This window comes from Magallana gigas, chromosome 3, assembly GCF_963853765.1.
Source record: "Magallana gigas chromosome 3, xbMagGiga1.1, whole genome shotgun sequence".
NCBI lineage: Eukaryota > Metazoa > Mollusca > Bivalvia > Ostreida > Ostreidae > Magallana > Magallana gigas.
The window spans coordinates 52,061,251-52,084,823 of NC_088855.1; the positions used below are offsets into that span (position 1 = coordinate 52,061,251).

The 23,573-nt window shown below is 34.5% G+C and overlaps 4 protein-coding genes across 8 annotated transcripts in view; 3 read left to right on the forward strand and 1 right to left on the reverse strand.

Moving 5' to 3' along the window:
- The window catches only part of LOC105318419 (microprocessor complex subunit DGCR8), a 39,807-nt gene extending 33,579 nt beyond the window's left edge, over positions 1-6,228 (forward strand). For all 3 annotated transcript variants that reach the window (XM_011415535.4, XM_011415537.4, XM_011415536.4), the window contains exons 13-18: positions 2,900-3,000; positions 3,103-3,202; positions 3,293-3,349; positions 3,716-3,799; positions 3,913-4,023; positions 4,998-6,228. In XM_011415535.4, the coding sequence (XP_011413837.1) occupies positions 2,900-3,000; positions 3,103-3,202; positions 3,293-3,349; positions 3,716-3,799; positions 3,913-4,023; positions 4,998-5,075 (531 nt within the window). In that variant the 3' untranslated portion in view covers positions 5,076-6,228. The remainder of the gene's footprint in view (positions 1-2,899; positions 3,001-3,102; positions 3,203-3,292; positions 3,350-3,715; positions 3,800-3,912; positions 4,024-4,997) is intronic.
- Positions 6,229-7,518: 1,290 nt separating this feature from the next.
- LOC105318418 (coiled-coil domain-containing protein 63) lies at positions 7,519-12,569 on the forward strand. Its single transcript, XM_011415534.4, has 9 exons — positions 7,519-7,720; positions 7,922-8,111; positions 9,124-9,243; positions 10,764-10,945; positions 11,051-11,238; positions 11,368-11,660; positions 11,765-12,016; positions 12,141-12,250; positions 12,335-12,569. The coding sequence occupies exons 1-9, from the start codon at positions 7,566-7,568 to the stop codon at positions 12,489-12,491; spliced, it is 1,647 nt and encodes a 548-aa protein (XP_011413836.3). The 5' UTR covers positions 7,519-7,565; the 3' UTR covers positions 12,492-12,569.
- A 361-nt stretch (positions 12,570-12,930) lies between these two features.
- Positions 12,931-19,640, reverse strand: LOC105318417 (ankyrin repeat, bromo and BTB domain-containing protein DDB_G0293800). 3 transcript variants are annotated; one of them, XM_011415530.4, is made up of 10 exons: positions 19,353-19,640; positions 18,867-18,991; positions 18,216-18,381; positions 17,896-17,994; positions 17,068-17,445; positions 16,815-16,866; positions 15,940-16,056; positions 15,325-15,336; positions 13,872-13,889; positions 12,931-13,494 (listed from the first exon to the last, which is right to left on the reverse strand). In XM_011415530.4, exons 1-10 carry the CDS (start codon positions 19,549-19,551, stop codon positions 13,230-13,232), a joined length of 1,431 nt encoding a protein of 476 aa, XP_011413832.3. In that variant the 5' UTR covers positions 19,552-19,640; the 3' UTR covers positions 12,931-13,229. The 3 variants fall into 3 exon arrangements, with proteins under 3 accessions (XP_011413832.3, XP_011413835.3, XP_011413833.3); XM_011415531.4 differs by lacking the exon at positions 15,325-15,336 and having other exon boundaries at positions 13,128-13,494; XM_011415533.4 differs by lacking the exons at positions 13,872-13,889; positions 15,325-15,336.
- Positions 19,641-19,767: 127 nt separating this feature from the next.
- Positions 19,768-23,298, forward strand: LOC105318424 (NADH dehydrogenase [ubiquinone] flavoprotein 2, mitochondrial). Its single transcript, XM_020063357.3, has 9 exons — positions 19,768-19,916; positions 20,430-20,489; positions 20,700-20,762; positions 21,085-21,172; positions 21,454-21,553; positions 22,127-22,230; positions 22,330-22,439; positions 22,622-22,698; positions 23,050-23,298. Exons 1-9 carry the CDS (start codon positions 19,878-19,880, stop codon positions 23,150-23,152), a joined length of 744 nt encoding a protein of 247 aa, XP_019918916.1. The 5' UTR covers positions 19,768-19,877; the 3' UTR covers positions 23,153-23,298.
- Positions 23,299-23,573: the final 275 nt, after the last annotated feature.

Sequence of the window (23,573 nt, forward strand, 5' to 3'; positions counted from 1 at the left end):
ATTTTGAGGTGTGGATCTCGGATTCGGTTAACGACAATTAGGGGAAGTCCTAAAACAATGACTGATACATTTTACACATGTATTTCAGAGTAGAGATTTTTTTGTGTCGTTTACTATTATGTTTGACTTTTTTATATCAACAGGATTGATAAAATTCTTATAAATGTAGAAATAACGAAATCAGTAACACGTAAATTTATTCATAAAAAAATTGATGACAGTAATTTCCACAGTTCTAACATTCATAAGTAGTTCACACGCTATCGTAGATACAGACTAAACGGAAAACAAGAAATATACATGCAACAGAAATATTACGCGGCTGCTTACATCCCTTGCACTGTGTAAATTTTAAGTCCCCATATAGGCTATACTCGCGGCTTGATATAGGAAATTTCTTCTTAATTGTTAAACCCGCTGCAAATTTGGCAGAAAAACAGAATGAGGTCCGAGGTACATTTACACAAAATTTCATGAGGATTGAGTGAAGGGCTCGGGAGTTAGAATTTTTTTCTACAGTACATGTCAAACACGAAAATTAAAACTCAAATGCCAAAAAGTTCATAACTCTGTTAATAATGAACGAATTGGTCTGGTAATTAGTACGGTAATACAGAATGGTACTAAGTTGAAATTAAAGGTCCGAGATCAATGATCAAGTAGAATCGGGCCAGAAAAACTAAATGATTTTATGAAGGGTGGGGGGGGGGGGGGTTCTATATTAAACATGTCATTTGTTTTTTTTAGCAAGATCTACTGTACTCAGTTGTCAAGATATTTTGATACTGTAACGCTTATTTGATCAGAATTAAGGCAACTGTTGCTCAGGTGAGCGATGTGGCCCCTGGGCCTCTTGTTGAGATATTAGGGAAAGATTGTTTTAGGGGCCGATCCTTTATCTCCTTATAAGGACCATTAAACGAAACTTTGGTGGTTAAATATTATTACGAATATTATTCTGAGTATCTTCTCTTCTATAATGCATATCAAAATATGTGTCCTTTTTAAGAAATAAATGATCAAAATATTGGACTTCTAGCCCCTTTAAAATCCAAATTATGTAACATATCAGAAAACTTTTAACAAATATAGGTAGATAACTGGAAGATAAACATTTTTGCTTCTATAATACATTACAAAATATTTTTCATTAAAGAGATATAGATAAAAGACTTTAGACCCCTCTTGGCCCCTAATATGAGGGGTCAGCCCCTTTTGCTTGGTGTCAGTTGAAAGATCTTTTATAGATTAATTTTTGATGCTCTACATGTGTTAGCAAAATATTGATTAGAAGAAAGATATTCGTGATCAAATCTCAAATTTCGTAAAAATTGTCAAAAAAATTTAACATCAACATTTTCAGTTCCGGGCGAGCTTCAAGGATGATGACTTCTGGTCAAATCTAAAACAAGCAAGCAAATCTACCATAACCACTCTATCTTGCATATAAATTTCAAGTCCCTAACTATAACAGTTTTTGAGGAGATGCGTGGACAATATCATGTTCCAAAATACATGAAAAAGGGAGATAATTCAGAAACGGAAGTGAATTTTCAGACAGGAAGTAAGATGCAAAGAGATATTCACCTAAGACATCATCCCTGTAAAAATCATTAAAATCGATTGAGAAATGGCTGAGAAATTAAGGGTGACTACCAAGAAAAAAAATAATAATATAGAAGAATGAGAACGCGTAGAAAAACAGTAAGGTCTTCCGCTGAAGACGGAAGACCTTAATAATAGGGAAAAAGAAACCTAAGAAAAACAATAAGGTCTTCCGTTGGAAACGGAAGACCTTAATAATACAGATTCACCTGATGTCATAGTGGGTATGATTGTATTAGACTGATGTTTGCTAGAAATAGTTTGTTAACTGGGTTTTCCAACGGAAAAATCCGGTTATTAAAATGGTGAAAAGGGTGGGTGGGTGGGCAGGCGGGCGGCTGCCAAAAGGGTACCCTCATTGTACAGATAACTCCTCCTACAGTTTTCAAGATAGGAAGTTGTTCTTTTGCAGATTAATTGTACATATATCAGAGGTGTGCATATTGCTAGGATTTTGATTTCTGTTAATTTATGAAAAAAATACCAGCTTTTGAACTTAGTCATTTTTTGGCAAAATATTGTACATAGGGTACCCTCATTGTAAGGATAACTCCTCCTACAGTTTTCAAGATAGGAAATTGTTCTTTTGCAGATCAATTGTACATATATCAGAGGTGTGCATATTGCTAGGATTTTGATTTCCGATAATTTATGAAAAATATACCAGCTTTTGAACTCAGTCATTTTTTTGCAAAATATTGCATATAGGGTACCCTCATTGTATGGATAACTCCTCCTACAGTTTTCAAGATAGGAAGTTGTTCTTTTGCAGATCAATTGTACATACATCAGAGGTGTGCATATTTTGGCAAAATGTTGCATATAGGGTACTCCATTTCACTGGAGACAGGTTGACATGGATTATGGATACAGTTCACATAAAAGAAAACCCAGTTTGCTGTCACATTGACAGCTTTTCACTTGTTTTGAAATTTGTTTTGGCAAATGGAAAATAAACTGGCGTATATATTTTCCTCGAATCTTTTGTACAAAAATTGATGAAAAAATGTGGACTGAATTTGGGGATGAAATCAAACAAGTTTCTTTTTGTTTACATTTTTAACTGTACTTGACAAACGCACATTGTATTTTTGTGTAACCTAACACAAATTATTTCTATATACTACAAATATTACTATCTCATAAAAAAGATTGATTATGCTGGTGTAAATAGGCAAAAGTCTATAATTATCCAGGATAATTAGTTTGTATGAAAAATTAGTCGATAAACTCAGATGAATCAGCTTTAAGTCAGTAAAGGACAAAGACATTATGTTGCTGTTTTTATTTTCAGTTTTTCGATGATATTAAGATTGAGGACCCAAGAGTTTATGAGTTGTGCAATAAATCTGGTCAACCTAGTCCATTTCAAATATTATTAGAGTGTCTCAAAAGGTGAGTTCTGATTCTGTTTTTCTGTTACTCATTTTTAACGTGATATGGTTTGTTTGTTTTTTCATGCAAATAATTGACTTCCTTTTCTGTTCATTTTCACAGGAATTATGGCTTGGGGGACACTCAGTGTAAAATAGATGTTAAAACCTTAAAACATCAAAAGAGTGAATACACGCTTTCTGTTGGAAAACATTCTGTTACTGTAAGTCTTTTTAAGATATCTTACTCAATGGTTGATAGAAAGATATTGGGGTTCATCCTTTCCTAAAAACATGTTTTAACTGCATTGCAGGTGGTGTGTAAAAACAAGCGGGAGGGCAAACAGAGTGCTGCTCAGGCTATGCTGAAGGTAACGGTGCTTGTCTGTACCAGTGTTATACACTCTGTTTAAAGTCAGGGGGCATGGCGACGTCCTTATCTCAAATAACCTTCTGTGATGCTCCTTTTTGTCTCAAAAATAAAAAGAATTCCTAAATTCATGTATTCTGTCCATGTTGGAGGTCATGGTTAGGTTGTGAGGCTTAAAAGTTTAAATTTGATACTCTTATTTTGTTGATGCTCATGTGTTCATTCACATGACCATCATATTTGAAGAGCTAGTGGAGGGTTTAACTTTAACCAGGCTATTCCTGGTAGTTATTGTATGATCCTTAATTTTGAATATGTTAATATTATTATTTTCATATGCTGTGCATTGTCTTTTTTTTCGGAACAGCAACTTCATCCACATATCTACAGTCTCGGGGCTTTGTTACGGTTGTATGGAAGATCTTCCTGGAAGAGTGTCAAAGAAAAAAAGGTTTATTATTCGTAAAATCAAAATTTATAAGCACAATTTTCAATAAATACCTCTTCATAGTTGCATGGGTTGTAAAATGTAATATAAATGTAACAATCTTCTATTGTTTGTAGAAAGAAGAGCATGCAATTACTGGATTGCAGTCCCAAGTTCGATCAAAGAGGCCCAATGAACCACTGCTACAGAAGTTAAAGGAGGAAATGATGAAAATTCAAATGCAAAGGGTAAAGTTATGATGCAAATGTATTACTCCAAAGTGCAATGGTTTTCCAAAACCTTATGGTCACGCCGAAGTCTGATGGTCTGTGCCAAACCCCAATGGTGTGACACCCTGCACCAAAGTCTCTTGGTTATAGTAAGACTCCCATATAAATAGTACAAATATTGTTTCTTTTGTGCATACGATCCGTCTCTATGTGTCACAATAAATTTTGGTAAGCCTTTTAAAATAAAATTCTTTTAAATTGAATTGAAAATAAAGAGGGAAAATCTAGCTTATGGTCATAACTATATTAATCAAACAGACACTTCCCAAAGTTCTCAACATGTTTCTTAGATTTAATTGTCTTTGAATAATTCCAAGCAAATTTTAAAAGTGCAACAGGTATTTGGACACATTCTTTTTTTTCGTTTTTGCAGTCCTCTACCATAAACACATTTCAGTCAAAATCAAGACGAATGTTCCGCCTGTAATATACGGTATTTTACACCTCAATTCAAACTGTTCCAGACTGGACCGTTAGTCCGAACAGCCTGACGCTGCCATTCTGTTGATTTTAAATTCTTAGTATGATGTTAATTATGACGATGCCTGACATGCATCACAAACGTCTTTATTCTGTCACCATCAGACATTGGTGTCCCTTTCGGCAACATACCATTGGACTTTGGCGCAGATTATCAGACTTTAATGAGACCATCAGACTTTCATGTGATCACCGGACTTTGAAGTCTTACATATATACATGAAATATACAAATAAAGTAGGGTAACAAATTATAGTATAAAATTCTGCTGTATAGTAGAACTCATAGGAGGGTAAAAGGTGGAAGGTAGAAGGGGAAAGGGTGGGGTGGGGGGGGGGGGGTTTAGAAGGAGACTCGGTTGAGCAGTTTGCCTTTTTATCTATCCAAATATAAAGGGATCTGTTACTTTCAATTTTTAACAAGAGCTAATCATTGCTATGGTTTATCTACAGGAGTCGGTGAAAACTAAGGGAAAGTTCCGTGTGGACACGAAGGCTCTGTCTGGTCCAGTGACATGTATAGACCTGTAGAATCTCCCTCAGTTCTCAGCTGTAGGACAAACAAACCTGCAGAGCAGGCCGTAACTACCATGTACTCAGTGAACTTGTATTGAAACATGCGGACCTGGACCATGATCTTATTTGGAATTCATCTTTATATTAAAATTTGAGAAATGTATTTGTGCTGGTGCATGTAATTTATTCAAACTTTGCATTCAGTATATATTGATTTATTTGATTTAACAGTTTATGAATTATATTGAAACATTTGAAGTTATTAAGTACCGGTATATACACTATATTAATGAATTATAAATGCAAATAATTTCATCAATTTGCAAGCTTGATTTTCAAAATGAGTGATTATTTTTGGGGTCTAAATTCAAATAGCAATGTGTGTCTGTAGGTGTCTGTATCTTGTGAAGTTATTCTCTAATGTTGTCTTGGAATCATTTACTGGTATGCGAAGATGAGAGTGTTTATATATCTTTTAGAATCCAATGATTTGCTGCTGTTGAACAAAATTTTTTGAAATGGATAAAAAAAAGTCTTGTTATAATTTCAACCAATTTCATATGTAATCAAATGTTAAAATTTTACTGGTTTGATTGATCATGTACTTGTATGGTGTTTGAATGTATACAACAGTTTTGTGAACACACCTATTGATTGTCCTCTTTGTGGTGCATCATTCTACTGGTACATGTATTTATGCACTGGGTTTTATAGCAAAAGGCGACATTCTGTAGTATTGAGAACAATGTATACATTTGTCTTAAATTTGAGAATCTTATGTAAGTGTGGAGCAGTGGTTCAGCTTGAATGATGACTGCAAGGAACAGTTACACGAGTGTAGGATTTTAAGAATATTTGTGTTTAATAGGTAGGAATACATGTACATGTAAATCTGAACAGTGTGTGTGTGTCCTCTCTGTGTTATGTATGTGGAGACAGGTGAAACACATAGTTTATCATCAGAATTTGTTAATCCACGACTTTATCCAGGCATTCCATGTAGAACCTACCGCATACACTGTCCAATAAGTCAAGAATTTCCACTGTATAGTATTGATACTGCCATATACTTCTTAATGACTGGCTGATTTCTGTGTGTATTGTTTGTCTGCTCAAGAGTCTTATCCAATGATTTTGAAATAAAATGATATTTATCTATTTAACATTATTCATTTGCAGTTTTTTTTACACTGACCATGTTATGTACTTATTTATATATACATTCTACTGTGTTTTTCCATTAATTTCTGTGATCATTTAATGCCTCTAAATGCAACAACTGAATCACTGCCTATGAATTTACATGTGATTTATATACATGTAAGTAGTTCCCAAACGTTGATTTCTATGCTATATAATTAAAATAAAATTTAAGAAAGTGGATGTAGAAGTACATGATTCCGTATTCTAGCTCCCGATTTTAATAACACAAGCTAGTGTTGATGAGTTAATTAGTCAAAAGATAAATCTAATTAGGAGCCCCGCTTTGCTGACAACCTATAATGACCAGTCTGTCCTTCCTTCCATCCGTCCGAGATCCCTTGTCCATGATATATATTTTTCCCCCTTGGCCCAATCTAGCTCGTTCTTCACCTACAAAGTGCCTTGGGATAAATGGGTCATACCATAATTATCGGAAAATTTCTTGTCTGCATCTTATATTCCCCCCTCTTGGTCTAATCTGACCCATACTTCACCCACAGAGTGCATTTGGTCAAAGGGTGTGTAATGACGTTTCTATATCAAGGTCATATCAGACCACGCAAATATAATTCAGAAAATAGTTACTCATAAATCGTAGTTTACATAGACAGAGGATTTGAGTAAAGGGTGTGTAGGGATTTGACTCAAATAAGGGTCATAGTAGATCTCTTTTAAAAAACTTTAAAATACAGTTTTAGACCATAATTTTTCCCCATTAATCTTGCTCATATTAAACCCAAAAATGCCTGCTCGAAATTTTCAGGTGTGCATAAAACTTTAAATCAAGCTCATTACCTCTGACTAAGTCATAGGTTAATGTCAAAGTAAAATCTCTGAAATGCTTTCACCTATTTTCATTTATTTGGGCGGAGCCAATTGAAACGGTCACCATCTCAACGATTTATGAATATGGATTTGTTTTGAAAATCGCAATTGTTTCAAAGATACTGAGCTTTGTCAGAATTTTTTTTTTGAATGTCGGCGTTAATTTCACAGCGGTTTAAGAGGCTGTCATGGTTAGACGTGACCTCCAAAATTCTCTCTCAAATAAATTTTGCTGATTCAATGAACAATTACAACAATTTGGGTCAAGTATTTTTAAAATTGAACTAAACAAATTTGCGAAAAAGAGGAAAGAATTACAAACAGTCATTTTTACTAAACGTTATTATCATAACGGCGATGCATGAATTATGACGTCACAATAACGAGTGTTTGGGAAAACGTAGCAACAAAGTTGCGCCGTTGGGGACCGCCGTTGTCATAGTCATAATAGAATCAACATTAGAAAACGGAAAGAAAATGAGGCGAGCTAATCAGAGAGATGCGGCGGATGAAATGATGGACGAGGCCTCTCAAAGTGCCGAGATGCTTCGGCTCCAGCGGAAACTCCGAGTGATGGAGAACGACCGGAAGGCGTATGAAGAGGATGCTAGGAATCTACTGCGGAAACAAGAGTAAGCGAGTAACCGAGGTGTTAGGTGTAAGAGAACAACCAACTAAATTATAATGGATTTATTTGAGAGTGAACTATTTTTGAATACTTAAATATCTTCTTTTCATGTTGTTTGTTGATGAATCAAATTCTTAAAATCAAAATTACTGCAGCATACATCATACTGTTTATGAAATAGTGTATCATAAGACTTTTTTTAAAGGTGTGAAATTCAGTCCCTTTTAAAAGAGAACAGAGAAATTAGGACTGTTCTGAATCTTGCTAATAGCGATAAGAATCGGACCATTGATATACAGGACACAGAGTGCCTGGTGGATCTAATAGACAACCTGGACATGCACAGCGCGCAGGCGGACGCCGAGGAGGCGCGGATCAAAGAACTCGATGCCGAGGTACAAATTTTGTTGCCTGAAATGTTTACCCTTTCCTCGTCATTCACATTTGTAAAGCGTGTATTTATGTTAGCACAGCCGTTACAATATATCTTATTATATTAACAAGAACTTATATTTACTGGTAATCTCTACGCTGCATATGCTGAACCTACACGTGAGATATTTTGAAATATCTATTTAACCCTTGTTTCTCTCTTCAACGTTTGTCCAACGCATTTATCTGCGACAAAAATTACTACAATAACTATTTCAAAAAATCATACGTTTACATACTGAAATTCAAAGTTATACCGTGTACTTCTTTCATTCAGAAAAAGCTTTATTGTAATCTAGTTCATCACACATTATATCAGACACCTTTACTCAAGCATTTACACCATTTCCAGTACTTTTAGTTACTACAGAATCCGATTTAATAATCCGATATCAAAAATCTCATCACAGAATATACTACAAGTATGTAAATGTAATCATAATTTTTTCTAATTTTTGTAAAGAAAAAAATGTAGGCTGTCTTAATATCGTTCTTAATAAACTATAAAGCAACAAATACATGTATCACTTTAAGCAGATAGTACTGTAGCGCCAGATATCGATTTTGAATATAATTTATTTCGGCCGAACTCGATGAATTAGAATAAAACTATTTTCTTTTGTTGAAACGCCAATAAGAGTAAAGGATGGGGCTAAATATTTTGTCGGTTATTCGTGTTCGAATTGTATTCATGGGAAAGTTCAAAGTGTACGGTACTTGATGAGCTTCTTATTGAGTACTAGTATATCGGTATAATTGTAATGTGATTTTGAGCATACATGACAAGCTGCTTGTCAATGAAAACTTCAGAAGTTGTCAGATATGATTGATGTTGAATATTACAGACTGTGTGTGAGTGACTTTCTGTAATCCAAGAACGCAAAATGCAAAAAATAAATGTTGTTTTTTTTGGTGTTTTATTGTTCTTATGAAGTTTAAGTACAGAAGAACTGATATTTAAGGCTTTCCTTTTAGATAAGGTCGCTTGATAACTGTATCACATCCTACAATAAACAAAAAGGGGGAGTCATTGAGGCCCACGAAGAGCAAGCCATCCAAAAGACGATACGGGTCATGGAAAACAGACTGGATAAAGTAAGCTATAAGCCAAAAACGATACAATTTGAAGAAAAAAACCCCGATGAGATAATAGATACTATATATTTAGTTTGTCATCCTGAAAATAACACTGGCATAGAAAAATGCTGGCTGTGGTAATACATATGCCATCAAATAGACGATAGGGTCATAGAAAACAGACGTAGGTCATCGTGGAGTTGGCAAGTTTCATTGAATCAGAATCAGGTATGAAGTAGGCCAGGAGACGATATAGGCATCCACATGAAAACAGATCGGCAAATGTAAGACTATTAAACCGTATTTATAAGCCAATAGTCATGGGAAAAAAGACTAGAAATTAGAATGTTTGAAAACTTAAAGGGTTATCCATAAGGGGGTACAAGTTATCGAAAACAGACTCGGGCCAACCAAAGGGCGAAACAGTTTGTCGAAAAGAGAATGGTATCCAATGACGAAATTTGTCAGCCAAGGGAAAAAGACTTGATTAATTAAGACTCAAAATACGTATTGCATAAAGAATGGCTCCTTAATAGTAATCTACATATGTAGGTAAGGGAAGTCAAAATATATAGTAAAGAAAAAAACATACTAGTCTATAAACAGGAATGGCGTGGTAGGATGTACATTGGTATGCTGGGTGGAGTAAAGAAAAAAACTGGGTATGATATAACTTTGCTTCGCGGTTTATAAAGCGTACACTGCCCATCTAGGTTTATAATAATAGTTTCCTTAAAGTAAATAATATATAAATAGTGCCTGTATGGGAGGGTAACTGTTGAAATTGACACCCCGAGACAACCATTGTCAACCGACGCGAAGCGGAGGTTGACAATGGTTTTCGAAGGGTGTCAATTTCAACAGTTACCCTCCCATACAGGCACTATTTATTTTATTATACTGAATGTCTTAATTTAAAAGAAAATTTTACTGCTTTTATATAAAAATGAAGTGAATTCTACGGCGAACCGTACGCGCATAATATACGCCCATGTAAGAATTCGTTGTGTTACCCGTTGTCAAGTGCGTTGCTAACGCTGAGGGTAATAGAACGGATTACCAACTGCGTCTAAACCAATCAGATTTCATTATTTAACATGAAAGTATAATAATATATAAATAGTGCCTGTTTGGGAGGGTAACTGTTGAAATTGACACCCGAGACAACCATTGTCAACCGACGTGAAGCGGAGGTTGACAAAGGTTTTCGAGGGGTGTCAATTTCAACAGTTACCCTCCCAAACAGACACTATTTATTTTATTATACTGAATGTCTTAATTTTAAAGAACATTTAACTGCTTTTATATAGAAATGAAGTGAATTCTACGGCGAACCGTACGCGCATAATTTACGCGCATGTAACAAGTGCCAAGTGTGTTGCTAACGCTGAGGGTAATAGAACGGATTACCAACTGCGTCTAAACCAATCAGATTTTGTGAGCCTATTCTTTGCCTGTAATGATTTAAGAGTTTTGCTTTAAGATTTTTAAAGCAATGAGAATTCAATGAAAAACGCTAAATATTTCCTAATAACCAGGAGATGGCCAAGTTTAACCAGCAGTTATCAGTGAACAGCCGTCTGAGGAAGGAGATTGATCACCTCAGACAAGACCGCCTGGTATTCAATGGTCTATTCAAAAAACTTAGCAAGGAACTGAATGACACGAAGAAGTCTATGAACGAAATAGTAACCGAGGCATCTCAGGCATATGAAGACAGGCAAGTTCCGCAGCCTTTTGAATCTAGATACGTACGCTTAAGTCGGGGTGTAAAATTACTTTTTAATAACTTAATTAACACAAAGTATTCGTTGATTTTTTTTAGAGATGAGGCTCATAACAAAATGCTGGCATTAAAAGAGAGAAGTGAAAAAGACATCGCGCAGCAGGAAGTGGAAATGAAAGAATTGTATCGCATCATCGACCACGATAATCGCCTAAAAGAGTTCATGATGTTTAAAACATGCGAACGTACAGAGTTCAAAGAGGAAGAAGAGGCAAAGAAAAAGAAATGTAAGTTTGACACACAATATTTTTTATACGTTCATCTTTGCATGTTTATTTGGTTTTAAACATTGACTAATATGAATTAAAAGCATTCATTGTGACCCTTTTTTTTTTTTTTATTGTTTTGCTGGTCAGGTTCGGGAGGGGACAAGGATATCGACGCAGAGAAAGTACAGATTAAAACTTTGGAGGAAGCCTTCCAGCGAATTCGCGAGGCGACCGGCGAAGACGATGTTGACTTCATAGTCACGAATTTCATCCGGCGAGAGAACGAAAATTTCGCGCTTTTCCAGTATGTCAACGAAATCAACGATGAGGTCGAGCAGCTGCACGATGAAATTTACAACATGCAGGCGGAAATCAAGCAGTTTGAAAAGGACGACATCAAGAATGAAGGCGTTCGCGTCCAAATGCTCAAAGACCTGGAGGTTGGATTCGGTGTTGATAAGATGAAGTCAAGAAAAAAAACTAACATTTAAAATATCATCAGACTGATTTTTTTCTAACATTTTTGTGTTTTGTTTTGAAACAGGAGAAGAGCGACAAGATACGACAACAAAGGGAGGCCACTGAGGAGAAGAATGTTAAGGTAAAGAAGGTGCTGGATGAGCTTCGCAGTGGGGTGGAGTTGCTGTTCCGATCCATTCGGTGCGACTCCTCCGTCATTCAGGACATGCTGGGCAGTGACAATCGCGTCACCAACAAGAACATCCTTCAGTACATGGGCATCATTGAACAGAAGACGATGGAGCTACTACAGGCCCAGCAGTACCTGCAGATGAAGGTCTGTATAACGGCTATACTTATTGTAATGTATCATGGTGTGTCAGTCATAAGGTATGGTTATACGTCATAAAGCGTTCTCAGATGATTGTTAATGGTTTAATAAAAATGTACTTCGTTCGCAGGCGAATCCACCAAAACAGGAAAAGAGAGGAGACTCTACAACGCCTGTCCACCAACAAACCCAGAAAGTGGATTTACCACCTACAATTTCTATTCAACCGCCAAATGCCGGGTGAGATGCATTGTTTTTTTTATAGCACCTGCAGATCTTTTTTCTCAGAAAGAAAGGTGAATACATTGATAGTTTTATTTGCAGTGAGGACGATGATATTTTCAATGATTACGGTGAAGAGATGGACCTTCGACCCTTGACCCAGGAAGAACTTCGCAGCGCCATCATAAACAAGGTCACCCGGAAGTCAACTTGCCAGCGTCTCTACATCCGCCACGCTCGTTCTACTAGGCTACAATAAGCGAAAAACTATCCCTTAAATTAATGTTTAACCCAACAATAAATCTGCAACTAGTGGGGTTGCAAAATTGTCGAAGAATTTTTTGTTCAGATTAACCACAACCTAATTTCAAGATTTTGTGTTTCCAATCATTGTCGACTATAGAAATCACACGAAGGCACTTAAACCTTTTCCTTTTTATACAAAAATTTAGAAGAAATCCGACCTAATGACAACTTATTAAATCGAAATCAGCATAAAAATAAGTCAATAAAAGTTGATAATTTATATATCCGTCTTCATACACGTTTAAACGCTGAGGAAACGATGACTAGGTGTATTTTGACACTAGTTTTAACATTTCAAATTCAAATTCGGTTATACAAAGTAAACTTTGTTGTCTATTTTCAGCACTCATAGCACTGAAAAAACCAAAAAACAACATTAAAAAACCAAAAAATATTGTTTTCAATTTTTAAATTTCATTTGCTCGTATTCCTAAATTACAAGTATAAACAAATTTCTATACAAAAAAATATACATTACATAAATACATATAACACATTATAACAAGTAATTGAAATAGTTCCTGCATTACATGAAAACTAGCTTAAAATTTGATCACTTGCACTTGCATTAATAACGTTATTTGAACCCTTGCATCTTTATTAGTTTGCAAATTCCATTCTGAAGCAAATTTTACACTAAAAAGTTAACGCAAGTGCGCCTATCACATTACATTGGATCACAAGACTATATTTAAGCAGTTAATGATTTTGCTGATTGCACTCTGTCCTTATATAAATCTAGTTCAGTCTCTTTTTGATCCAGCCAATCCTCATAGGTATCGCCCGCTCGGGTTTTGCCCAGGGACCTAAGATATGCCCTCAGGGCTCCAGGGCCCCGATCTGCAGCCAATGGGAGATCGTCTTTCTGACGTTGGAATTCCACCTTCTTTTTCTCCACTTCCCTCTGGGCTAGCCATGTCTCGTAAGACTGCGATTTTTCAGCCTCCAATCGCTTTCTACAACAGCAAGAAATATTATGTAAGACATTCTTTCGATTAAAATGAATCAGACGCAAGCGGCGATTGACAGAAATTGGATTCCAATATATTCCAGTATATATATGCATGCATCTACAGCGTGACCAAAATTAGTAGCAAATAATCGATGAAAGCTAATTATAAACGATATAAAGTTTAAAGCCAACGACCAAATTTCGAATTCTTGTAGCATTACAACTGTGTAAAGAGCCATGCACATCATTGTAAAAGAATAATAAAAACTCTGAATAGTAACAGCATTGCAAAAGCATTAAAGAATGGCAGTAGAATGAGAGATCTCGCCCCCTGGATTCTTGTGTCGAGCGTGACTATAGAGTTACTACGGACAGACATACCTTCTCAGCTCCGGGTCACTGAATGACAACATACATTTATTAATTGTGCAGTCTACATAACGTGGCTATCAGCCAGTGATAAAAAACAACAACCCAAAATACGCTTCAAACACGTTCACAGGATTATTCAAGCGCTTCCATGAACTCCTTCAAAAGTCCTGTTATAGGTTTAGATTGTTTACAGTACGACATTTAACACTGGTTACATTTGTATTTATTTATAACACAACAGAGGAGGAAGATTGCGACTGAAATAATAGTGAAAGGTCGAGAGTTCCGTCACTACAACAAGGGAGAGAACTGACATACCTCTCCATACTTCAGTGGCATGTAATAAAAAAAGGTTTATATTGAAGATAAACTCCTTGCAGTTGAATGAACATATATATATTTAACTTTGTTAAAATTAATTTTAAAATTAAAATCAAATCTTGGCAATTATTTGTGGTGCTTAGGTATATGCTTGATGAAGAAAATAATAATCCAGAGTTATCCCCTAACATTTGGTTTAAGGACACACCAGACGTTCCTCAATTTTAGATAATTTTTCAGGAAAGATTAGGTCTATTCCTTATTTATTTGCATTTAGACTTGTTAATGCCCAAACATTCGGGGTACATTACCAGGTTTTTTTGGGAGTTAGAATATTTTAGATGTTCTTTCTAATAGCATAAAAAGTGCAATTAAATGTTGATATAAATTCATAGTATATGGGTTTTCATTGAAACCAAAAAATAACCCCCATACATACAAATAGAAAAATATCATTATAGAATTACGTTGTGGAAAACTTTATATTGCGGGGATAGAAAGTAAATTAGAAAATAATGGAAGATAGGACAGGTCTGACTCTGACCTTAAAAAAAATTAGGAAAGACATGTAGTGATATTTTTAAAGTTTAAAAAACTGTTTGTATAAGTCGGGCACATGTATACATGTAATTGTATAGTTAAATGGGGTACAAAAAACCCATGAAACTTCTGAAAATGGTAGATATCAGTTTAGCTATTGTTTATCACGAAGATATTCGATGTTATGATTTAAAACATATAACAATGAGTTATACTTTGGTTAAATGAAACATGGAGTCAAATTAATATGTATGCATGCAGCGCCATGAAAGACAAACACATCATTTGTTATTCTTACAGGAAGGGTTAGGTCAGACAAAACATAGCAATGGAACTTGTATATCACACACAAAACAAAGGCACAAATAAACATATTGGACAGTTCAAACTCAAATCATATATAATTATGTAGTTAAAGTCTCATAAATATAGCCACAAAAAGGAAATAAAAAGCTGCAAGACGTGTACTTATAAACCCCAACGCTACCGCTATTTGAAATAAAGAAGCTGAGACTCACATGTAATATTTGCACACATAGTACATTATAATAATGAAACAAAACACAAGAGCCGTGAAGTGACAGCAATGAATTCTACTTACTCTTCATTTCTTCTGCAGTCAAAAATTTATCATACAGAGGTTAATACATGCAGTGCATCCTAGTCTCAGTATGGATCATTTCATTACTTTAAGAAAATTTTCTAATTCTGACTAACTGCCCAGTGATTCAAATTTATTAAAAATCAATTTGCAGTACTAAAATTGAAACTTAAAATGCTAGTTAATAAACCATACATGAAAGTAAGCTGATATTTACCGGTAGTTAAATTGTATAAAATAATTTTTTTTCGAAAACTTAAAACTCTCTGGATTTGAAAAATATTGACATTTAAACCTATCCCCTCCCCATTACATGGGTATAGTTATTGTTAGATTTGTTACTCTGACGTCATGAAGAATCAGTATCTAATCAGTTATTATGTGACATCAAGGTTCTGTAGGTAATAGTTAGTATATCATTTTTTTTTTCATTAAAAATGAGCCAACCATATTTCATATACTAGTATTACACAAACTGCTAACAAATGTCAGTTTAATTGTAGACACTTTCTTTTTCATCATGACTGTTCTGAACAATTTGACTTTATGTATATAATCATCTATTTTGCCAGATTTACATTAACTGAATATATATATATGAGAATTGGTATTTACCGTTCTTCTTCCTCTAGTCGTATTTTTTCCTCGGCTGCTTTCTTGATGTCAATCGCTCTCTGTTCTACTGCCTTCTTTTTTTTTAACCAGTCGTCGAAGGAGACACTTGACTTCATGCTGCAGTTAAAGCAAAGGAAAGAATTTTTATAATTAAAATATTGATTTAAACAGAGACATAAATTATGTCTGTTTTGAATCACCTGCATTTTTACAATAATTTTTACAAGATGGTGTCCACCGATCAATAATCTTTGTTTTTACTAAAACTAGGCCTGCCATGTCATTTGATACAAGTAATGTATCAGAATTCAAAGAAATTTAAACAATAAAATACTTTCTTTGGTGATTCTTACAAGATTTGAAGGAAGCAAAATTGCAGAAGAAATACTTATATAACCCGCATTAGCAGGTTTAGTAAATTTTTTCTGCAATGATCGCTTACCTTCATAACCTGCATGAATCATAAATTTAAATATCACATTTAAATCATTGTTTATATATTTACATCTTTCTTTTAAAAAATCAATGAATTGATCAAAAAAGTAAGTAAAAGTAACTCATTTATTGTACATCAGTACATTAAAGTTAGATAAAAGAAATAGTCAAGTCATCTTATATGGGAATTTGAGTCTGACATCATGATTATTTCATGCCGTCCGTGATTTTACTAAGGTTGCTGAAGTTTTCGAGGGATCGATAAACAGTAGATTTCAGCCTTGTCAGTTTCTATACAGCATGGAACCACAAAAATAGAGGAGAAACTACTAGGTAGATATAAATACATATATAAATTTTCTATGAATCTATATGAGTACATGATGATGCTTGACAATTTGTTTCTTATACATGTAGTTTCTTCCAATGCCTAAATATACCTTGATTTGGTTTTTTGTCTCTCCTCTCTTATTACTGGAAGTTTGAAGTTCCCTGTAAATGAAAAATAATACATGTAATTGGAATCTTCCAATGTTTAATTTACAACATTTAACATACCTGGTACATGCATTGATCTACATCAGGAATTACATATAAGTTTGAGAATACATCCTATTCTTGATGTTTTATTGCACCCCTGGCTTGCATCATATATGTCTTTGTGAATTTTATGTTTTGAAATTAAATACTTACCATCTTCATCAAAGCCATCAGGGTCTATTTCAAAACTTTCCTCTGTTCTTTGTCGCTCTAGTGACTTTATTTCATCTTCTGTAAATCCTCGATTGTGCATTTTCTTTTTGGGAGAATCTAACCTAGTGCCTTCATACTCGCCTGGAGGCAGAATGTTTGTCATATAGAGTTGACACTTCTGTCCCTTCATCCACACAGGGAAAGCAGAATCAAAAAACTGATGAGCCATGCGGTCAGGCTCTTCACTTGGTTTTGTCCGCTTGGCACGTTCTTGCCAGCGGAAGAGGAAAAGATGTCGCTCACAACTTTTGTGGTTGAACTTTGCTGCGATGGACAAGGCTGTGGAACCATCATCATCTTCTGCATCGATGTCAGCACCTTGGATCAACAAGTTGTTCGAAAATTTATCAATATCAAAGCAAAATATACCAGAAGCTATTAAGTCAATGTGTTGTTATAGCGCAAATTTGAATATATCTTACAGGTATAAAATTGAAACATATTGTTACTCATTATAAAAGATTTCAAAAAATTTGATTTTCAACATAGGTAAAATAATTTCTTTTAAAGTTTAAAGACTATAGGTAGACTGTTACTAGTTTCAAATACAAAAAAGGTACACAATAAGGAAACTGTATGCTTTAAATCATTTTTTAAGATACATCTCACTTTCTTTAATTTTTCCTCTGATATGGATAATTACTGATACAAAAATCGGCATATCATGTAAAGTCCTTTAGTTTGAAAGACGTTGGTGGTGCTTGGTAATTTCCATCAGATATATGTACGGTAAATATCTTCAATTGATTTGACTTAAATCTGAATTACCTTTTTCTAGCAGAATGTCTACAATATTGCCGCGCCCCTGGGAAGCTGCCACATGCAGAGCTGTACGCCCACAGGGAGTACATGCATTCAAATCTGTCCCTGTCAAAAAGTAATTCCAACATCATAAATGATTCAAATTAATAATTTAAACTTTTAAATTTCTAAATGAATCTAACAACCACTTAGCTGTACATGCATTTCTATAATTTTAAATAACTTTTTCTTCAAAGCGGTAACATTTAAACGTAATGGCAGTACAGTAATGTGACTTAATGATAAAAATATAATGAAAGGTATGTAATGGTTGGCAGAATTCCCACCTGCTTCAATAAGCCTCTTGACTAGTTTTTCATGACCTCGATGAGCAGCTATAACCAGGGCTAAAAACGCTCTCTCTTCAAGCCAGGCTTTTCTTGCCTTTTTTGTCATGTAATCACTGTGTGGAGTTCTGTAAGATGTTGGATTTGTGACTCCCAGGCTGAAAACCTAAATTCAAACAATGATATAAAGTCAGTCATATCAAACATTCAAACAACAGAAATTAATTACCAATAAAAACAAAGCTTATGTGATTTCATTTCAATCTCTACACTCAAAACTTGAATTAAAATGAACATCTGATCTAATTCCTTTATCAATTTTAATTGCTCTAATTCCTTTATCAACGTAATAAATGAATACATGTACTGTAACAGCATAGAATCAAAATCACTTGTTGCACATTACAGTAACTCTCATAAGCAACACAACTCATAAAATCACGCTTTGTTTGGCAAGAATCTAGCTTTCTGAAATCATACGTGTATGTACTTGGTGTTACTTATCCAGTCATTGACAATATCATTAACAGAGGCAGCCTCTATGAGATCTTACAGGTACTTTGTGATGTTACTTAGCCAGTCAATCTCATTAACAGACTCTGAGGCAGATTCTAGCTATGAGCTCTACATGTACTCAATGGTGTTACTTACCCAGTCAATATCATTAACAGAGGCGGCCTCTATGAGATCTCGCCACATCGGCCACACACTGACATTCAATGTGGCCCCAGGGACAATGTCATTGCTGCGGATTGTGGAGTTTTCCAGTAATTCCCCTGTAAATATTAAGAATCTCTTTACAGGATTAAAAGGTGGTTCAAATAGAATACAACATGAACTTATGAAGAGGGAACTTAAATTACAATTGAATAATAAGTCATTCAATTGGTACTGTTACTTTAAAGACTGCAAGGGTTAATTATTCTCATATTGATCACATTGTCAACCAGCATGGGTTTTACTTAACACAACGGAGAAACATCTGATGCAATTGTACTGCAATAGTCTATAATGAACACACTTAAGCAACATTTCCAAAGCACGTGTTTTTCTAATTATAATGTTACATATACATTGTAACAATACTTGGTTTGAATGATATCTTTCGTTAATTTCAGCTGCCAACTAAAGAATTACCTGCATCAAGATAGCTTATTTTTTGCATATGAACAGGAATTCCTGCAGCAAATTCCATATATCTTTTGAGTTCAGATATTTTCATTTCCCCTGATACATGCTTTAAGGGGAATTTTTCGTCCGTAAAAAGTCGAACTTGAATGTCAAAATGTGTACGTTCTCTACCCGTGTGACCACGGCTACGAATTCTTGAACCCATCTTATGTAAAACGATAAATATTCTACATTATTAAATCAGTTTTACTTCAAAACGACTCCATGTTGTTTACATAGAGACGAAATAGTAGTCCCGCAAAATGTAGAATAAAATGTCATTCTGATAAAAACGGATAATAAACCACAAAGAAAAAATAAAAAAAATAATTTGAATATGTAAAAATAATTCATATCAAGATGTATAAACGAAGAATTTTCTGGAGGAATCTTAAGGGCTATAAAATATATTGATAATTTCTTTTAAGTTTTTGTGTCCTTGACCTTTACATAAGCACCGCAGTGAATATTCAGTCAACATCCGCTGCAGAGATGATTCGAACTGTGTGTGGAAGAGTTTTGTCTGCGGCTGTAAGTATCTTTCGCCCTGTATATTAACAACATACATCGATTGTATTACAGAGAAAGATTTTTGTCAAAGAAAGCAAACTTTTATAATGGCACCTTGTTTCAAATTATTCAATGTATTCACAACATCGGTGAAGGTCAAAAATGTTTCTCTATTTCGTTACATTTATGTAATACATGTATACGAACTATAGTCCCATAATACCATACAAAGAGTTATTAACAGTCGAATAAAAATGAGCAACGATTCATAAACTTGCTTCAAAGCATTTAAAGTGATACTCACAATTACATGAATATTTAAAATGCCAACATGATAGACATACATACTGCTGAAGGCAGAAGACTGCAAGAAATTGGTAACATCGGTTAAATCGTTCTCATGCTATCTTTGGATGAACGAACATATTGGTACTATATAGTTGTTTCTGAGTATACAATGGACGGATCACGTAGAGGCATGTGCATATATGTGCTATGTTTTTTGAATTAATTTAATGACAATTATTTTTCCAGTCGGCCCAGGTAAGGGCCTTCCACCGCTCAGCTGCAGTATCTGGGTCACAGTCATTTGTGGTGAGTTCTATAGTACCCTAATTGGGGTACTGATAAGTGATTTATTTCTTATAGGGCATTTGATTTTGAAATATTTTGTCGGAAATATAAATGTTTGCCGTGAATTGGCTGTTATTGGCATGAAAATTTGGAATAAATATCATATCATAATGTGAACATGCATTTGATTTAAGAAGAAAGATATAAAACAGTGCAACAATTTAATTTCAGCATAGAGATTCACCAGAAAACAACCCAAACACTCCTTTTGAATTTACCCAGGAAAATATAAAGGTAACTAATTTAAATTGACTATGTAGATGAAAATACTATTCATGAATTAGTATAAATAACTTTTTTGTGGGATGACATTACTCAGTTACATGTATATGATAAATTGTAAAAGGTTAGATTTTTAACACAAGTTAGTAGGAAAAGAAGGTAGTCATATTGAAAATATATATTTAGACACAAATATTGGTTATTTTATAATCTAACATTAATATGTAGGCAGTCATAGTGAAAATAATGTAAGAAACACATATCTAATGCTTCTATTAATGTGATGTTACAATTTCTGTCTTGTGTACAACTTATATGTATGTAATGTTTGCAGAGAGCAGATGTCATCATAGGAAACTACCCCGAGGGCCACCAAGCTGCCGCAGTTATACCACTGCTAGATCTGGCACAGAGACAACATGGTAGTAGCCTCGTACCCCTCCATTTCCTTTATATCACAACCAGTGTAGAGTCTGTTTCTCAACAATTCATATTTATTATATTAAATTAATGAATTAAAAAATGTTCCACTAACAATCCATGATTTATATGCTTCATGATGTGTTCTACTTTTACATGTGTAGTGAATTTACGTACACACTTACGTACATACATGTTTATCTTTGATATTTTCAATTCAGTTTTATGTCATGCAAGGAGTTTGAATCTTTTTGTATTAATTGATTATGATTTTTGTTTAAAGGTTGGCTGCCCATCTCGGCCATGCACAAAGTAGCAGAGATGCTTGATATGCCCAAGATGAGAGTTTATGAAGTAGCTACATTTTATACCATGTTTAATAGGTAATTATTCCCTCTTCTTGATGAAATATGTTACTTGGCATCAGATTATGTACCAGTATGTTAAACGAAAAACAAATCAAAATAATCAGATTGGTTATTTTAAAATGTGACAAAGATCATACAAGTAGCACTGAGTTGAACAGGGCTGCGTTCAAGATCGTAGCTGCTACGTAGGGCTACGTAGTTGAATGGAAAGCTAGCCTAGCCGCTAGGTAGATATTAGTAGCCTAAATATTTTATGCTAAGCATCGAATTCAAGATGGCCACCTTAGTAACCACTTTGTAACAAACACGAAATCTATTCATATAGTGATGTATTTTATTCCTCCTTTAAGTTATAATGAATCTTAACATGCATATTTCCGCTTGAAATTAATAAATTATGTCCATGTAATAAGTCTTTAGTTGAAAATTTCCAACTTCAAATCTGAGACCTAGCGGCTAACCTAGCTGTCTGTTCAATAGACCTAGATATCTACGACCTAGCGGCTAGGCTAGCAGCTATCTTGAACGCAGCCCAGGCTTGCTGATTTGATTTTATAGATATACATGTATTGTATTGTTTTTATTTAGGAAACCAGTCGGTAAATACTTTGTACAGATCTGTACCACAACGCCCTGTATCCTGGGCGGAGTAGGCTCTGATGTAATCTTAAAAGCCATCGAGGAGAACTTAGGTAAAATTTGTTTTTTATCACAAAAAAGTTGAACTTGGTGTTTAAAAGTAAAAAAAAAGCTGTGGACATGTGATAAGATCAAGCACATGTTTTATTTAGGTATAAAGCCAGGGGAGATGACCCAGGACGGCATGTTCAGCTTGCTGGAGGTGGAGTGTCTAGGAGCCTGTGTCAATGCCCCCATGGTGCAGATCAATGACGACTATTTTGTAAGTGTGTGAATTCAGTCATCCACAACAATACGCATTAACTATCCACAAATTTATCTGACAAATTCAGTATTAAAGAAAATCATTATTAAAATTTATACATACTCTAAACATGGATATTTTTATGATAATTTGTCTATTTCTATATACATATAACTTAGTCCTGCTTTTTACAATTACAGGAAGACTTGACTGTAGACGATATTAATAAAATTTTGAATGAAATTAAACAAGGCAAAAAGCCCACCCCAGGACCACAGTAAGTCTGAGCCAAATGTTTCTTGTTGATACCTTAGCCATAGATATGAATGTCTTTACATGTATTTGTAAAGTTTTTGGTAATGTTCAAAGGATTTGAAATGAGTCACAGCATTTATCCCGTACAGAACTTCTTGTTATCAAAATATTTGCTGTCTGAATGGAAAATTTAACCTTTTACCTGCATTATCTACAACAATGTTATTTAATGTATTAGAAAATATTGAAGATCATTTCCTATCAGAGATACCAATGTCATGTGTAAAGAGTGTCAGAGTGTCAAATATTTAGTCTAAACGAATGATTATTTGTAATTGATCTTCTACAGAATTATTTGTGGTGATTTTTATAGGAGTGGTCAGAATCGCAGGTTCGCATCAGAACCCAAAGGAGGATTGACCTCCTTGTCGGAACCACCCACAGGACCAGGCTTTGGAGTTAGGCCTGATTTATAAAGATGTGTGGGAACTTTAATTAGATCCACAATCTAATGGACAGTATAAATTATTATACATAATAAATATGACTCTGACACACATGTTATTGTGGAGTCAGCTTGTTTTAAAAATGTTGATAAAAAAATAAAACAGCCAGAAGAATCTTTCTGTTTATTTTTAATGTTTTCTTACCGGTATTAATGGGGCGTGGTCACAATTTGAGTTTTTACCCCTTCCTGTTTTTATTGACTAAAATGTTTTTCTTGCGTATTGATAATGGAATGTTATCAAGTTAGAAGTCAAATACAGCACTCACAATTCTTTGTTATGTAAACATGGTTTATGTGATGTACTACATAGGTTGTGTAAAAGTGAACATCTGTTGATATATTGTATCATTTTACAATTGTATATGATGTTTACATGAATGAAGCGCTGA

Bases quoted from the DNA above. Each gene is read 5' to 3' on its own strand.
- LOC105318418 (XM_011415534.4), top strand. From the start codon at position 7,566: ATGAGGCGAGCTAATCAGAGAGATGCGGCGGATGAAATGATGGACGAG. The intron at 9,244-10,763 runs GTAAGCTATAAG...CCTAATAACCAG, and splicing joins TGGAAAACAGACTGGATAAA to GAGATGGCCAAGTTTAACCA. The intron at 11,239-11,367 runs GTAAGTTTGACA...TTTGCTGGTCAG, and splicing joins AGAGGCAAAGAAAAAGAAAT to GTTCGGGAGGGGACAAGGAT.
- LOC105318417 (XM_011415530.4), bottom strand. From the start codon at position 19,551: ATGGGTTCAAGAATTCGTAGCCGTGGTCACACGGGTAGAGAACGTACA. The intron at 17,446-17,895 runs GTAATTCAGATT...TGTTGATCCAAG, and splicing joins AGACATTCTGCTAGAAAAAG to GTGCTGACATCGATGCAGAA. The intron at 16,867-17,067 runs GTAAGTATTTAA...TTTCATTTACAG, and splicing joins TGATGGCTTTGATGAAGATG to GGAACTTCAAACTTCCAGTA.
- LOC105318424 (XM_020063357.3), top strand. From the start codon at position 19,878: ATGATTCGAACTGTGTGTGGAAGAGTTTTGTCTGCGGCT. The intron at 20,490-20,699 runs GTGAGTTCTATA...ATTTAATTTCAG, and splicing joins CTGGGTCACAGTCATTTGTG to CATAGAGATTCACCAGAAAA. The intron at 21,173-21,453 runs GTAGTAGCCTCG...TTTTGTTTAAAG, and splicing joins TCTGGCACAGAGACAACATG to GTTGGCTGCCCATCTCGGCC.